Source organism: Pongo abelii, chromosome 10, assembly GCF_028885655.2.
Source record: "Pongo abelii isolate AG06213 chromosome 10, NHGRI_mPonAbe1-v2.0_pri, whole genome shotgun sequence".
Taxonomy (NCBI): Eukaryota; Metazoa; Chordata; class Mammalia; order Primates; family Hominidae; genus Pongo; species Pongo abelii.
The window spans coordinates 102408156-102424685 of record NC_071995.2 but is presented as its reverse complement, the minus strand read 5'-3'; the positions used below and the strand labels follow the sequence as shown (position 1 = coordinate 102424685).

General features: G+C 44.7%; 1 protein-coding gene across 1 annotated transcript in view; it reads left to right on the top strand.

The window, feature by feature from the left end:
* Positions 1 to 14361, top strand: part of NT5DC3 (5'-nucleotidase domain containing 3) — a 68937-nt gene extending 54576 nt beyond the window's left edge. The window contains exons 12-14 of the mRNA XM_009248165.4: positions 1182 to 1322; positions 6391 to 6455; positions 8658 to 14361. Of these exons, the coding sequence (XP_009246440.1) occupies positions 1182 to 1322; positions 6391 to 6455; positions 8658 to 8910 (459 nt within the window). The 3' untranslated portion in view covers positions 8911 to 14361. The remainder of the gene's footprint in view (positions 1 to 1181; positions 1323 to 6390; positions 6456 to 8657) is intronic.
* The last annotated feature ends 2169 nt before the right edge of the window (positions 14362 to 16530 follow it).

Genomic DNA, 16530 nt, shown 5'->3' with positions numbered 1-16530 from the left:
ACTCTTGCATAGGGCTTAGGATTCTGGCTTTAGCTCAGTAGCCAGACTGAACCTTTAAAACTATAAATCAGATACCACTTCTTCCTTTAAAACCTGAAAGCCTTTCTTTCTCCCTCTGAGTAAAAGCTTGAGTTCCTATGGTTGCCCACTGGATTTCCCCTTCCCCAGCCCACCTCTGAAGACATCCTCTGCCTCTGCCCCCTCTTTTGTCTCTTCTAGCTTCCCTGACTTGTTGCTTCTTAACATGCCACCCTCCAGCATGTTCCTGCCCCAGGGCCTTTGCACTTGCTGTTCTTCAGCCAGAATCTTTCTGTTTCCACATATTTTCATACTTTCCCCCACCTTGTCCTTGTATTAGCCTGGTCTTCCTAACTACCCTGTATAAAATGGAAACCTCCTTGCTTCCTCTCCTTTTCCTGTTATTCTGCTTGATTTTTGTCCCTTGTACTTATCCTCACCTGCCCCTGTGTATTTTACTTATTTATTGTCTGTATTTTCCACGAGGGCTGGGATTTCTCAGTTTTTTTGTGCATTGTTTTATCCTTAGTATTTAGGGCCTGGCAAATAGTAGTGCTTGATAAACATTTGCCAAATGAGAAAATGCCCATTTAGTATGATGACTATATATGTCATCATACTAAATATGTCTTAGATTTTCCAGGACATAGCTGATACTAGATATTCTGGCCTGTTGTCAAATATGGGGTGACAGTATTTGGAATGGAAAATGTGATCATGCATGCTTATGTTGTATGTGATCATTCCAAGTCTGAGATTCCATGGTTCTCCATAACCCAGAGGGCCTGGCACACAGAGGTCTGTGGGTGAATTGAATGGAGACCTTTGGTAGCATTTAGGTCAAGCCCCTTTCTGCCCCTGGCCTCATTGTTTTTTTTTTTTTTTTTACAGACCATGGTTAATGATTCCAGACCTAGCGTTTCCGCAGGGGTTGTGACTCACAGCAATTATTTCCAGAACTGAAACTTTCTTGGAATGAAATGATCAAAGTCTGGGGCCAAATAGGTTTTAATTAAATGTAATTCATTGAATTCAGCTTGATGAATAACTAACCATTACCATCAAAAAGTAATTAAATGAATGCCTCTCATGTCTGGGAAAATAATGACATAGTTTAGATTCTGTTGAGACTGATGTTGACTTTTTGTGATCTTTGTGATCAGGATTTGACCCTAAAGCACGGCTGGAGGACTGGTGCAATTATCCCAGAGTTGAGATCTGAGCTCAAAATCATGAACACGGAGCAATACATTCAAACCATGACCTGGCTGCAGACCTTGACTGGCTTATTGGAACAGATGCAGGTTTGGATATATTATTTTTCTCTCTCACTTTTTCTTTAAGCCTGAAGTTAGAAAGTTACTTCAGGTATTTTCTGCTTAATTGTTATAAAATATGAGGCTTAAGTTGTTTTCAGTAGACTGTAGAATAACGATTGGGGTTCTTTTGCCTAGGCAGTGTTTATGGGGCCTGTGTTAATGCAGGTGTTTGCTCACATTCCTCTGTCAGTGAAGATCCAGTGTCCTCACTTCCACACTGAAGCCTGCTAGGAGCTCTCCTGTGGGGTGCTGGGATTCAGGAAGCCCTGCCAGTGCTTGAGTCTGTGCTGGTTCTGTCTGCACCTGCTATAGTGGGACTTCTCCATTCTGGGCCTCAGTTTCCTCATCTGTGAAAGAAAGGGGCCTGTGGAGCAAACACTTCAGTCTAGGCACCATGGCTTACTGGAGAGAGTCTCAAAGCAAGAGTCAAGATCCCTGGGTCCAGCTTCAGTTGATTCTGAGGATAATACCTGCAGTTTGCTGGCTTACTGGAGTTCCCTGGCAGTTACTTCCTTAAGTTAGGCAGCCAGTTTTGGCTGGTAAGTGAGGAATGGCAGTTTTATCAGTCATTTCCTGGTCCACGGGAGCTGCCTCTCTTTTGTAGCTGTATCCCCTTAATTCTCCATGTGCCCCTTTCCTTTCTAGTTCCATGAGGCACCTTGCTTTCTCTCTGGCTCCAGCTTGCCTGGGCTACAGCCGTCTCAGCATGGGCTGAGGATCTGGGCACAGATGCTTGCTCTCTTGGCTAACACAGCTGCAAGCTGTGGCCACAGCCTATTGCCCATGCCTGCCCTCTGGCTTTGGAAATGGACAGGGAATTGCCTTGCCTGCCCCAGCTGGCACTCTGCTTGGGGGTGGCTGAGCAGTGAGATCAGGCAGGGCTATGAGTAGCAGGCCAGATTCTGGCTCCAGGTGCATGCATTCCAGAGCATGGGGCTCTGCACGTCCCCCTGGGCCTTGTTTCCAGGATGCATTGGGCTCCATTAGTTCTTGGCTCTTCTCTGATGAGGATTTATTTTGTTTCCCTTGCTATGCTTGTCTGTGAGATGATTTACTAAAAATATACAGTGTCAATTCTGAGTTAGTGTAGTTTAGAGTCTGTGCATGTCATACACTACTAATAGTTACTTTTTATGTTCTGGACACTGTGCTGAGTGCTGGCTTTATACACATTGCTCATTTAATAGTCACAGCTGTCCCTTGCAGGTAGGTACAATTTTCCCATTTTAGAATAAGGAAACAGTTTTTGAGAGGTTAGGTATCATTTATGTCTGAGGTCATAAAATGGCAGGGCAAGGCTTGAACCAAGTCCCCAAGTCCATGCTTCAGAGCACTGCTCTAATGTGTCTTCCTGTTTAGAGGATTTGGGTATAGGCAAGGCTTGACTCACCCTCAGTGAAGTCTCTGTGACCCTGGCAGCTGGTCATATGTACAAACACAACTGCACGTAGATGGTATCAGTATATTTTAGCTTTGGAAACAGTTTTTTGTTTTTTTTTTGGTTTTATTTTGTTTTCCTTTTTCTGACCTGTGTAAAAAGTTGACTATTAAGGAATGTGTGTTTTAGAGAATGGAAGTGCTGAAAATATTTCTGTGGTTTGTAAAATTAATTATACGAGGTATGGGGTGAGGGAAGGAAGAAAAGGGAATTGAGGTTTACATAGCTGCCCACATTTTGCAGGAGAGAAAACTGAGACTGCGAGATAGGTGACTTTTCTAGAAATCACAGTTCTTGGTTGGCCGAATCAGGCTATGTAGAAATGTCGTAAGAACTTACTGTGTTCTGGACACCGAGACCTTTAAGTTCATTTCATCTTCACAGAAACTCTTTGAAGTAGGTCTGAAACATTACTGCCATTTTACTGATGAAGACCCTGAGGCGCAGAGGAGATATAACTTGCTCTAGTGAGGGGTGATGCTGGTGTTTACACACAGGCCGACCGACTCTAGACCCTTAACCTCCATGCACCTATATTGATTGCCTTGGGTTCTGGCACTTTGTACAGAGTTCTGTCAAGTTGGAATCAACTAAGATATAGAGGTGTATAGCTGCTAACTAAAAAAAATCCAAATCAATGTCTTGTCTCACTGTCACCCTCTTCTTCAGTGTTCCCCTAGAAAGTTATAAGTTATTCCACTGAGCCTGTGGCAGATGTTTCCAGAACTCCCCCTTGGGGATTATTTTCAGAGCATGTAGCACATTGTTTGGACAGTTTTCTGAGGAGAAAAATTGGTCCTCTGAGATTGGGTTTGATTTTTTCAGAGCCAGCAGAGTGTCATTTGTTTTTTTTGTTTGTTTGTTTTTTTGTTTTTCTTTTCTTTTTTTTTTTTTTTTTTTTGAGATGGAGTCTTGCTCTGTCGCCCAGGCTGGAGTGCAGTGCCGCAGTCTTGGCTCACTGCAGCCTTCACCTCCCAGGTTCAAGCAGCTCTCCTCTCTCAGCCTTCCAAGTAGCTGGGACTACAGGCTTGTGCCACCACGCCCAGCTAATTTTGTATTTTTAGTAGAGATGGGGTTTCACCATGTTGGCCAGGCTGGTCTCGAACTCCTGACCTCACAGAGTGTCATTTGGAGCCAAGTCTAATGAATGAAATAGAAGTATATAAATTTTGGTTGTAATTTCATTAGCTAGCCTTGAAGTGCATTCCAAAATGGCTGTGGTTCATGGTGGTGGTGCTGGCATTGGTAGACACTTCTCAGGTAACCAACCAGTCAGAGGCCACATTTAGACCACGGGTCGGCAAGCTTCATCAAAGGGCCGCATGGTAAATATTTTAGGCTGTGCAGGCTCAGGTAACCAACCAGTCAGAGGCCACATTTAGACCACAGGTCAGCAAGCTTCTGCAAAGTGCCACGTGGTAAATATTTTAGGGTGTGCAGGCTGTAGGCTCTGTTGTAGCTACCCACCTCTGCACTTGTAGCACAAAAGCAGCCATGAACAATATGTGAATGAATGGTTGTAGCTGTGTCCCAGTAAACTTTATTGGTGGACACTGAAATTTGACTTTCATGTAATTTTTACATGTTAGGAAATTCTTTTTTTTTTTTTCTTTTGAGACAGTCTCACTCTGTTGCCCAGGCTGGAGTGCAGTGGCATGATCTCAGCTTACTGCAGCCTCTGCCTCCCAGGCTCAAGTGATTATCATGCCTACCCTCCTGAGTAGCTAGGATTACAGGTGTGTACCACCACGCTCAGCTAATTTTTGTATTTTTGAAGAGACTGGGTTTCACCATGTTGGCCAGGCTGCTCTTGAACTCCTGGCCTCAAGTGATCCACCTGCCTTGGCCTCCCAAAATACTGGGATTACAGGCGTGAGCTACCACGCCCGGCTTGTCATGAAATTATTCTTCTTTTGAGTTTTTTTTCCCCCAACGATTGAAAAAGAAAAACCCATTTGTAAGCTCATAGGCTGATAGAAAAATGGGCCGGTGGCTGGACTGATGTAGGCTGTTGCACTGGCTAGATTGTAATGTCTTTCTCAAACAAGGACAAAGATATGTAGCCAATCTGTTTTGCCCCTGAAGAGCTGATTATGCCCATGAACAACCACTGGAGATGGAGATGGCTGAAGTGCCTGTAGGATCAGTTCTCTGTGGGGCTTCGGTTAGTCTTTTCCAATGTTATCTACCCACTCTAGAGTGCATGGTTTCACTTGAAAGGTTAGTGATAACTAATGAACACACACTGTCTTTGAAATATTTTAAAGTGGATTTCAGAACCAGAGGCTCTTGTTTTATGGAGTTTGGCCTTATAGGGGGACAGAGCTGGAGAAGGCGGGTGGGCACAGGGAGAAATCTTTTTTTTTCAGTGGGAGAGACTCGAGCATGTTTAACGGCTGATGGGAAGGATGCAGGTGAGAGGGCTGTTCCTATGAGAGAGATGATAAATGGTGGGAAAGGTTCATGGCAGGGCAGCCAGCAGGGCGCCCCAGCCAGCCGCTGGGTGCTTCGTGGGAGGTAAGGCCCGAAGGGCAGCTGAATGAAGGCGCGGAGCTCAGGGTCCCCCTCCGGGCGTGTGTCCCTGGCCTCCGATTCCTGGGGCCTTTCTCCTTTACGTGTCCCTTCAACAGCCTCGGGGTTCAGAGTCAAGCTGTTGAACTGAGCAGATGTGATAAACAGAAGGTTCTTGGCTCCCATGTCAAAAGCAGATGGTTTGCCCGCTTGGTGTTTTCCTCTAGGTTCTAAGGTTACCGCTGTGGTCATGAATTGCAGGGAGCTGGCCTGTTGCCTGCGATCATGTGCACCTTGGATTCTGGCCTCAGTGTTTCTGTTTAGCCATAAGAACCTTGGAGAGGGACTTGTGAGATCCCATTTGTTAGATCATGGGCAATTGGCATTTTCTTTTTGCCTTTTGCCCATATTTTGGCCCACCAGAAAATGCTCTGCTTTTCCTTCACATTGAGGTGCTTTACCTTCTTGCCTTTTGCAAAAAATAATTGTTTTTTAAATTAAACACTTAATATAATATTAAATTAAAAGGTTTATTTATAATTGTACTATGCTTGTACAAATTAAAACAAATTTTTATGTTAATTTCCAAATGTAAGCACATACTTCGACATGCTTGCAATTGGTGGGTATATACGCTATTTCCACTTAACTATAACGTTTGTACACATGTATATAATATGTATAATAGGTAGCATGTACTAAGTATTTGTATATTATAGTTTGTACACATGTATATAATATATGTGTAATGGATGTATCATGTGTGTAATGGGTATATCACGTACATGTGTTATATATATATGGATACACATGCATTATGTTTATATGTAGTCTTTACTGATAGGTTAATAACTTCATAATACTTCATCTTAATTTGTTAAACCACATTTCTAATATTGGACATTTAAAACAATTTTTTGTTCGTGAAGAAGACAGGGTTTCAACTGGAAAGTCTGAAAATTGTATTATTTCATTCGGGTGCCAGCCTCTGAGATGTAAAGGAATAAAATTTCTCCTAGAAAAACTGCTCATTAAAAAATTCTCATTACGTAATGAGCTTATTTGAAATCAAAACAGTTGTAATAATTGACTTGTGTCCTACAGGTTCACAGAGATGCTGAGTCACAGCTGGTTTTGCAGGAGTGGAAAAAGGAAAGGAAGGAGATGAGGTAAGAGCAGCCTGTATTGAATGTGGCGCGTCCACCACCCTGTTCTGGCTGTGCTCAGCCCACGTGTGTTCCCCAGGGCCAGCCTGAGGCATAATGTTGAAATATCCTATTTTAGCTCCCAGGTATGTCTGCCTCCCCCAGGATCCAGAATCAGCTACCTGCTGTTGGTGACATGTGACATTTCCTTGAGGCCAGCCATCACCCCTGTCATTCCTCTGCCCTTGCCATCGAAGGCCTTGGGAGAAGGGAGCCTTTCCATCTCATTCCTTCTCCCTGCCTGCCTGACCTTCCCATCTGGGCAGCTGGTGGCCCAGTTGTTAATAATGCTGGCAGCACAATGTGGCTACTGGGGCAGCACTGGATTTGGGCTCTGAACCCACAATGAATTCTTAGGGCTCCTACGACCCTGGTGCTTATTTGTAACCACAGCTATTTCAAGAATGTGCAGTCAGTAAGCAGGATGTTAACTGATAAAGAAAGCCTGCCCACCATGAGAAAAGTTTGGTGGGTGTCTGTCTTAAGGAAACCTATACTGACAATCATGCTTCCCTAGGAGGATGCTTTATACCATTTGCATGAACTTTTCTGACTTTGTGCATGGCTTTCTCCAGCCGCTGGGTACAGCCATCTCTGAGGTTTGGAAACCGTGGTTACTGTGGGATTCTGGCCTCTTCAGCAGTGGGCAGCCTGACTCCAGGGTTCATGTGGTGGTGTGTGTGGGTAGGTGGATGGGGCATGGAGAGGGGGCAGTGAGTCCATTCCTCAGATTCTGCAGAAGCCAAAGCTGTATTGCATTTAGTTTGTCCTCCTCCCTGTCAGAGTGTTGGCTGTCTGAATCTTATTCTAACTGCTACCAACTAACTAGTGGCTTTTATCACACAGCTGTGTAAATGATTATATTTTTTTGCTGTGTTTGTAAATGACTTATTAGCAGTCAAATAGAATTTGTTCATTTTGATGGAATACTCTGTATGTAGGGTCCCAGCCATCAGAGAGAGTGCACATCCTGTGTTTGTATGATAGGGATGCTGATATAGACATACATGCACGTAAGGATGACTGCAGGGGGTTATGGGGCTTGGACGGGGTGAACAGCCTCACTTCCGAGGAGGCTGGGGGCATTGAGGTATGTAATGGATGGAGGAGATTTACATCACATAAAACAATCCTTAATTCCTCCATCTGAGCACTTGAGAGTTTACAACGTGCTTTTATTTTGCTTACCTTACTCAGTTTTCACAATAACCTTGTAAAATGGAGTCTTGATCCTTTCGGTAAGGGAAGTGGAGACTCCTGAGAGCATTTCGTATTCCTCTGTGTACCATTGGGAGCAGCTGTTGCATCCTGTGTTTAGGTTTGGGAGATGGGACGTGTGTATTTAGAGAAGCTTGCAACAGAATCTGGAGCTTTGAGACAGTTAAGGAGGAAATGTGACCAGAGTCGTTTTGATGGATGGATAGGCAGGCTGTTTTCTTTTCGAGATAGGGTCTCATTCTGTCACCCAGGCTGGAGTGCAGTGGCACAGTCACAGCTCACTGCAGCCTCAACCACCTGGGCTCAAGCGATTCTCTGACTTCAGCCTCCTGAGTAGCTGGAACTACAGACATATGCCACCATGCCTGGTCAAATTTTTTGCATTTTTGTAGAGACAAGGTCTCACTATGCTGCCCATGCTGGTGGCCCAGGGTGCAAGTGATCCACCTGCCATGCCCAGGCCAGACTGTTTTTTTTGTTTGTTTTTGTTTTTGTGAGATGGAGTTTCGCTCTGTTGCCCAGGCTGGAGTGCAGTGGCATGATCTCTGCTTACTGCACCCTCTGCCTCCCTGGTTCAAGCGATTCTTGTGCCTTAGCCTCCTGCATAACTGGGATTACAGGTGTGTGCCACTACGCCTGGCCAATTTTTGTATTTTTAATAGAGACGGGGTTTCACCATGTTGGCCAGGCTGGTCTCGAACTCCTGGCCTCAAGTGATCTGCCTGCCTTGGCCTCCCCAAGTGCTGGGATTACAGATGTGAGCCACCACACCTGGCTCTAGGCTGTTTTCTTAATTAATATTTGGGGCTGCTCTAGGCTAACATTTTTCTGAAATGAGTCTTTTTTTTTTTTTTTTTTTCAAAAAAGAAGTGATTTTGATTTCAGTAGTTTAAAAACAAGGCTTCTTGAATCATTCTCTGTCGCTTTGCTTTTTTATTGCCTCTTCAGAGAAATGACCAAGAGTTTCTTCAACGCCCAGTTTGGAAGCCTGTTCCGCACAGACCAGAACCCAACCTACTTCCTGAGGCGCCTGTCACGCTTCGCTGACATCTACATGGCGTCTCTGAGCTGCCTCCTGAACTATGATGTCAGCCACACTTTCTACCCCCGGAGGACTCCACTGCAGCACGAACTGCCCGCCTGGTCAGAAAGGCCCCCCACCTTCGGAACCCCTCTCCTGCAGGAGGCCCAGGCCAAGTAGCCAAGGGCAAAAACTAGAAACTGTAACTGCCCCTGATTGGGCAGGCATGATGGGGTTGACGTCATGTGGGTCTGAGTGTTGCTTTTGGAAAAGATACAGATAAGCCTTTTGATATTTATTTTGTACCTTATGGAGAATAATTCTCCCAGTGGTTAAGACAGGAGCTAGCAGCCCACCCCTCCAGCCATTCCCTCCATGAATGGCTGAAAGGCAGGCTTCACATTGGAACCCTGATTTCGCCTTTTTGTTTACTGAGGTCCTGGAACATCAGGTTTCCGGGGATAGGTGAGACCACTTGATGCCATCTCTGTATTCTAGCAGGTCAAGCTTGAAACGGTTCTTGACTCCTCCATGGAACATTTCCTGAACATTTACGGGCTGTGCATTGGAACTGCAGGGGCATAGTGATGGGCAAAGATTAACTGCTTCCAGAAGGCTGATTTCGTGGGCTCCACAATGGCAAAACACTGCTGTGAGTGGCAGAGAGGTTCCCCAGGTGATGGCCAGTTCCCAAATCATTTGGTACTAAGGCTTTGACATTGTGGCACATAGCATCAAATAGAACACAGCCTCCCTGGAAGGACTTAAGTGAGAAAGAACAAGAGAAGCTACAACTCCTGGACCCTTTTGTCCTCAGTGTGTGGTTCCTGTGTCCTTCCCCAGCATGGAGGAGGGCAGGAGAGAGGAGATGAGAGCTCTGGTCAAAACCTTCCAGCTAGTGAAACAGCCTTCTGTAGAGCCTTCTGCAAGAAACGAGTGGGTTTGAAGAACCAAAACATTTGTGGTAGGTCTCCCAGGAGCTTGTTAAACCTGGAAACACCACCTGAGTTGGTTTCATGTGCTCATTGGAAGAAAGAAAATGAACCGGGAAAAAGCATCTTTGTAATGAAATGCTATGCCATGCCACCCACGCAGTTGAATTGGAATCCTGTTAAAACATGAGATTTACCAGAAACAGTCCTTGTCTAGATGGAAACAAACAAGACCTGGCATCTCTCTAATGAGTTATCAACTGAGAGGTGCTTGGATCGGCCAGGGGAGGAGGAAGGTGGCCACCACAGCTTAGCCATGTCCAGCCTTCTCTTAGATTTCACTCCTGTGGTGTTTGTGCAACTATTTGGGAGCTTGTGTAGTTTGTTTGTTTGTTTGTTTTTTTTTAGATGTCCAAGATGGGAAAGGGCGAAGGACATTGAAGCTAAGAAATAGATATGACCTAGCTAACCAAGCTTTTCTCATTTCTTTCTGTTTTGTTTTGTTTTGTTGAGATGGAGTTTTGCTCTTATTGCTCAGGCTGGAGTGCAGTGGCACAATCTCAGCTCACTGCAACCTCTGCCTCCGGGGTTCAAGTGATTCTCCTGCCTCAGCCTCCCAAGTAGCTGGGATTACAGGCATGCACTACCACGCCCGGCTAATTTTGTATTTCTAGTAGAGATGGGGTTTCTCCATGTTGGTCAGGCTGGTCTCAAACTCCCGACCTCAGATGATCTGCCCGCCTTGGCCTCCCAAAGTGTTGGGATTACAGGCGTGAGCCACCGCACCTGGCCTGCTTTTCTCATTTCTTTCTAGGGGCAATGCAAGTGGCATGTATTCCTTTTGTTGGAGGGAAGAATCCTTAATTGCATCTGCATTTGTAGTATCCTTCAACGTAAAGTGCATATTTACTGCACTCTCTGAGTGCTATGGGAATGTCTGTTGTTATTAGTTATGGTGCTGCTAATACTGTTTTAATTGCATATGCTATATAAATACTTCTGTTCAGATTAGCCTAATCTAGTATTGCTAAAACTCATTTTAAGCTTTTGCAGTAACGTGTATATATTCTTAAATCTAAAGGATGGCAGGAACATGAGGGGAGCTTATGGAGAGTGCTTGCTTATTCAACATTTTTATTGTGATAAATGTATGTAACCATCTATTGATGAAATGCAAGTCTGGCATTCCATGGGCTCCTTGCCAGATGGCAGAAACTTAATGAGTTATATAGCATCCTTTGTAATGCTGCTTGTTATAGTTGGAATGTACTTGTGATATTTGGCTGTATTTAACTATCATGGTGAAGGTGGCCCTTTAGATCCAATAAGGGCTTCTCCCCATCTTTTCTTCTACATTTTGTTATGAACACAGTAAAGCACAGTAGTACGTTCTTTTTTTTGGAACAGGGTAGGCATTTTGTTTATTGTTTGCTTGCTTTTAGGTGTTTTCACCATCAGGGTGTATTGGAGGCTGACACTTAATGGGTGTGTGTTGCACCCAGAACTGCTCGGTGTCGGGGTTCTAAAAGAATGCGCTGGTGCTCTTGGCTTCAAGTTTCTGCTTTGGAGAAACAGATTCAGGAAGTAGGTGTTGCTTAAAAATAATTCTTGGTTTTTATCTAATCAGATATTCATTGGTTACCTACCAGGTGCCAGTTATAGGGTGTTTTGTTTACTCAAGAATGAAGTAGAACTATTTTTAAAACCTGTTTCCATGAGTGTTTACGTTAGGTGACCTAAGCTTTGAAGGAGAAAAACATTTTCTGGGTATGAATAATGAGTTTTATAATCAATTCCCAGTTATAAGAATTTCAGTCTCTGGGCTGTTGAGCTTGGCAGTGTTGAGATCTCCCATGTGACAGAAGCCTGGCATCTGGGCCACCAAGGCTTACTGACTGTGTACCTTGCAGACTGTAGACCTATGTCGTGGCGGTAACGGGGCTGAGCACAGTCATTCCCATGTGAACGATGGAGGCACATCCCACTTTATTATTAATCCTTGTCTATACTCAGTCAGGACAGATTTTAACTTGTCGCTGTCATGACTTTTGTTTTTTTGAGCCAAGGTCTCGCTCTGTTGCCCATTCTGGAGTGCAGTGGTGTGATCTCGGCTCACTGCAACCTCTTGCCTCCCAGGTTCAAGCAATTTTCGTGCCTCAGCCTTCTGAGTAGCTGGGACTACTGGTACATGCCACCAGGCCTGGCCAATTTTTGTATTTTTAGTAGAGATGGGGTTTCACCATGTTGGCCAGGCTGGTCTCAAACTCCTGGCCTCAAGTGTTCTGCCCACCTCAGCCTTCCAAAGAGCTGGGATTCTTGGTGTGAGCCACTGTCATGCCTGGCCTTGTCATGACTCTTTTTTTTTTTTTTTTTGAGATGGAGTTTTGCTCTTGTTGCCCAGGCCGGAGTGCAATGGCACGATCTTGGCTCACTCCAACCTCTGCCTCCTGGGTTCAAGTGATTCTCCTGCCTCAGCCTCCTGAGTAGCTGGGATTACAGGTGCCTGCCACCACACCCAGCTAATTTTTTTGTATTTTTAGTAGAGACAGGGTTTCACCATGTTGGCCAGGCTGGTCTCGAACTCCTGACCTCGGGTAATCCACCTGCCTCGGCCTCCCAAGGTACTGAGATTACAGGCGTGAGCCACTGCACCCAGCCTATCGTGACTCTTAACTGGAGTCTGGCACACTGCACTGGGTGTTTTGTTCTCTGATGTGCACTTTGATGAATGCATATTGGTACAAGGGAAACGAATCTGTTTTCAGCCATTTAAAAAATTGTGTTGTAAAGCAAACAAAAATAGTTTGAACATTTAAAAATTACTTTTTAATATTGCTTTGACTGATTTTCTAAGAATTATGTGAACAATGATGAGTCCAGGGCAGCAGCCATCACAAATATGACAGTCCAGCAAGGCCCATGGAGGTCCCTTTGGAAGGGACTTGCACAGCTGATTTTCTTTTTCCAGTGTTGTTTTTACGGGTGAAACGTGGCTTTTGAAATACTTTAGTTGTTTGGCTTAGAGCTCCCACTTTCCCCCGACATAGCACCTCTCTGTTTTTAAAACATTTTACCCTTCGGCACTATTTTCTGCTATTCCCATTAATATCATGTAACATAAACCACTTGCTACTGATTTGGGCGTATTACAGACTGCAATTACTAGTTGCTTTGAATGCATTGGCACTCTTAATTATTGCAAAGGAGAATTGAAAAGTAGTCTTGTGGTCCTAGTTAATTTAGCTTTGGGCAAACCAAGTGGCTTTTCTTCTATCCTCTTCTCAAAAGGCCTTTTAAGCAGCAGAGACTGGGCTAAATACTGGAACTGAATTCCACTTTTCTGCCTGCTCATTTGCTGCCAAAGACCACTTGGGGCTCCTTGTCTAGAATGCTCTAAGACTAAATTTGGCCAGACACAGGGTTCCTTGATTGCTGTATTCAACTAATAGAGAACCTACATTTTGCCTTCTTAATATCTTTTATCTTGCTTAATATCTTAATATCTTGCTTTCTTTTGTACCAGGTTTTTCTTTCTTTTTTGCCTTAGCATTTAGGAGCTTAACTCAAAGTTCAGCTGACCTTTGACACTACTAGTGGGTTCAAGAAAGGGTAGGGAATGAAGTACCCTTAATGCAGGGTCAGATAGGACCCTTTTCCTGTAAAGGGCCAGATAGGAAGTATTTTTGGCTTTTTGGGCTGTTTGCTTTTGCTACTACTACTGTGGGAATGACCATGGTCATGGCTGTGTTCCAGCACAACTTGATTTACCAAGACAAGCTGTGGGCTGGATTTGGCCCTCAGGCTGTGGCTTGCTAGCCCCTGCTCTAATGGATTGTGTTGGTGGCAATGGCAAGATTCCCTTGCTGAGAACGTGCAGATGAATAACCTTATAGCTGGGATGCAGAGAGGAGAAAGTTCTGTAGGTAATAAGTGCACTGTATTCCCTTCTGAGCTACTTCCTGGGCATAGTTACATGTATGGCCAGTGTGTATACTTGAGCCATCAGGCTCGGGCACTTGTTGAATATACCTCTCATTGCATTAGTTTGTAATTGTGCTAGTGCTGGGTGCTGAGCTCAGCTGCCCAGATGACCTTTCCAGACTGAAGGACATACTCCCCTAACGGCTGAGAGTGCTGCTGGCTGGCCATTTACTTCCAGCCCTTATGGGGAGTTTCCCCTGCTGAAGAGCCCTTCCTGCCCCAGATCATACCCCCTTCCTGCCTGTAACCCTTACCGGCTCCATATGGGGTACAAAGGGCTGGCCTCCTCACCCCAACTTGGGAAACCCTCTGGGGCCATCCCAGCTCCAGAGCCCCTTGTGGGGTCAGTGAGACCTCATTGTGACCACATTGCAGCCCAGTGCCTCTCCCTGACAAGCCTGTACCCAGCCCGGCTCAGCCCACAGCACTGTCCTATGAACCTTCCTGCACGCCATTCTCCACCTCAGTATCTGCTTTCGGGGAACCCAACCTGCGACAGTGCTTCTGCGCGTTTTCAGTCCTGCAGGTTTGAACTCTGACTTTGGAGACTTCCAATTATCTCGTGGAATGACAGATTGTGCCTGTATTATATCAGGCACAATTAATGCAAATTAGGCAGACCTATTTATTCTAGATGTGAATTTGCTATTTATTTTAAATGTTGATTTTATGTGTTATGTGACTCTGAACTTATTGCCAAATAAAAGTTTGAATTGTATCATCTGGTTTATTGTAAGTCACCTAATTTGTGTGCTTAAGTCTGCCACGTTAAATTCTGAGGAATCCACAGTATCGTTTTCTAAAAAGACTTTTTTTTCCAGGACTTGAGGTTATTTCTACAAAAATAGATAAAGGAGATCTTGGATTAAAAAAAAAATTCTAAGGGACTTCAAAAAGTTTATCCCTGAGAGAAGGGATAACCTTTTTTGGGGAAAGCCCAAAGGTTTCTTCTCACTACCCCCATCTCCCCCCACCCACAGCAAGCACACCCACTTGTTTTCAGAGCTTGAAGACTGTGAAGGTAAAGCCTCAGTTGCAAACTTGGTGTAAGCACAGGTGGGCAGCAGTGACCTATGGTGTGTTACTACAGAGGTTCCTGGTGAAGCCTGTGGTTCATGTGTGTGTTTGTAATCAACTTGCCAGGCAAGCTGGAAATGTTTTAAGGAAAGGAAATATGGAATTAGGAGTAAGTGTTAGAGGTCAGTTTGAAGACTTTTTTTTTTTTTTTTTTTAACGTGTGTGTGTGTGTATGTGTGTATGTAACGTATTAAAATCCTTGTGCTGATACCTGAATCTCATTCATTCCTCCCGTGGATATCTTTTTTTTCTTCCCTTTGATCACCTGCCTTTGTGTACCTGTGATGGTGGGTGTTGGTGGACTCACTAGCAAATCTGCCCCATATTGATTTTTTGGGGGCAATTTTCTGGAAACTTGGCATGTCATCTAAGAGGAAGTGATAGCCTGCTCCTCTGCCTGAAATATGGGCTGCTTCTCTTTCCTGGAGTTGTGAATGAGCTTATAAGACACTTGGGGCTTCCAGAACTTTGGGCTTGGCTCAGCAGAAATCCCAATGATGTGGAATGCTGTTATTTGGGCAGTGAAGGCAGCAGAGAGGAGAACCTGAGCTCAGCTCAACCCAGCCTTTCTCTCCGTCCCCAGTGGTGATTCCCAACCTTGGCCAGCAGTGCTCCCTGGGGACAATTTGGAGATGTGGGGAGAGGTGGGTTGCAGGGTGCTTGGGTTTTGCAGTGATGGGGAGGGGATGTCTAGTATTTTGAGGCCAGGGACCAGGCATGTTAGACCCCCTGCATGGTGAGGGAGAGCCCAGTACACTGAAGCGTGGTCCCCTGTCTACACCTGCATCTACGTGATACAATTCATGTAGGTGGAAACATGTTTATAATTTTCTAAGCCTAGAAACTGTTTTATAAGTAACCACAAAAAATTCTTGTGACATAATTTTAACATACTGAATTTTCCAGGAATGCAGCTATATGTAAACCAAAGGAAGATTCTGACTTCATCTTATTCAGAGCTTTATAAGGAATTGTTCGTCATTTCAGAAGAGCACATCCTCCACAGGAGGCCACTCCTGGTATTTGAGTCGTGAATCACACCCGTGTCAGTCTGCATTTGTACTGGTCATTTCCATGAAGATTATATAGACGCACGTATGTAAGACTGTACTTACTGTCTCAGTCCATTCATGCTGCTGTAACAAAATACCATATGCTGATTTAGCTTATAAACAACAGAAATTTATTTCTTACTGCCCAGGAGGCTGGCAAGTCCAAGATCAAGGTGCCGGCAGATTTGGTGTCTGGTGAGGCCTGTTTCCTGGTTCACAGATGGTGACTTCTACATGGTAGATAGGTCGAGGGAGCTCTCTGAGACCTCTATAAGGGCACTAATCCCTTTCAGGATGCCCCTCCCCCTTAATCACCTCCCAAAGGCTTACGGGCTCACTTACCACCCTCCTAGTGTTATCACCTTGGGGGTAAAGATTTCAACACAGGAATTTTGGGGGTCACAAACATTCAGACCATAGCACTTAACCTTTATTTTAAAATGTCAGCCAGGTGCAGTGGCTCATGCCTGTAATCCTAGCACTTATGGAGGCCAAGGTGGGAGGGTTGCTTGAGCTCAGGAATTTGAGACCAGCCTGGGTAACATAGTGAAACCCCATCTCTACAAAAAATAAACTGCATTAGTTGGGTTTGGTGATGGGCGCCTGTAGCGGCAGCTACTTGGGAGGCTGAGGCTGGAGGATCACTTGAGCCCAGAAGGTTGAGGCTTCAGTGAGCCATGATTGAGCTACTGCAGTCCAGTCTGGGTGACAGAGTGAGACCCTGTCTCAGGAAAAAAAAAAAAAAAAAAAAAAAAAAA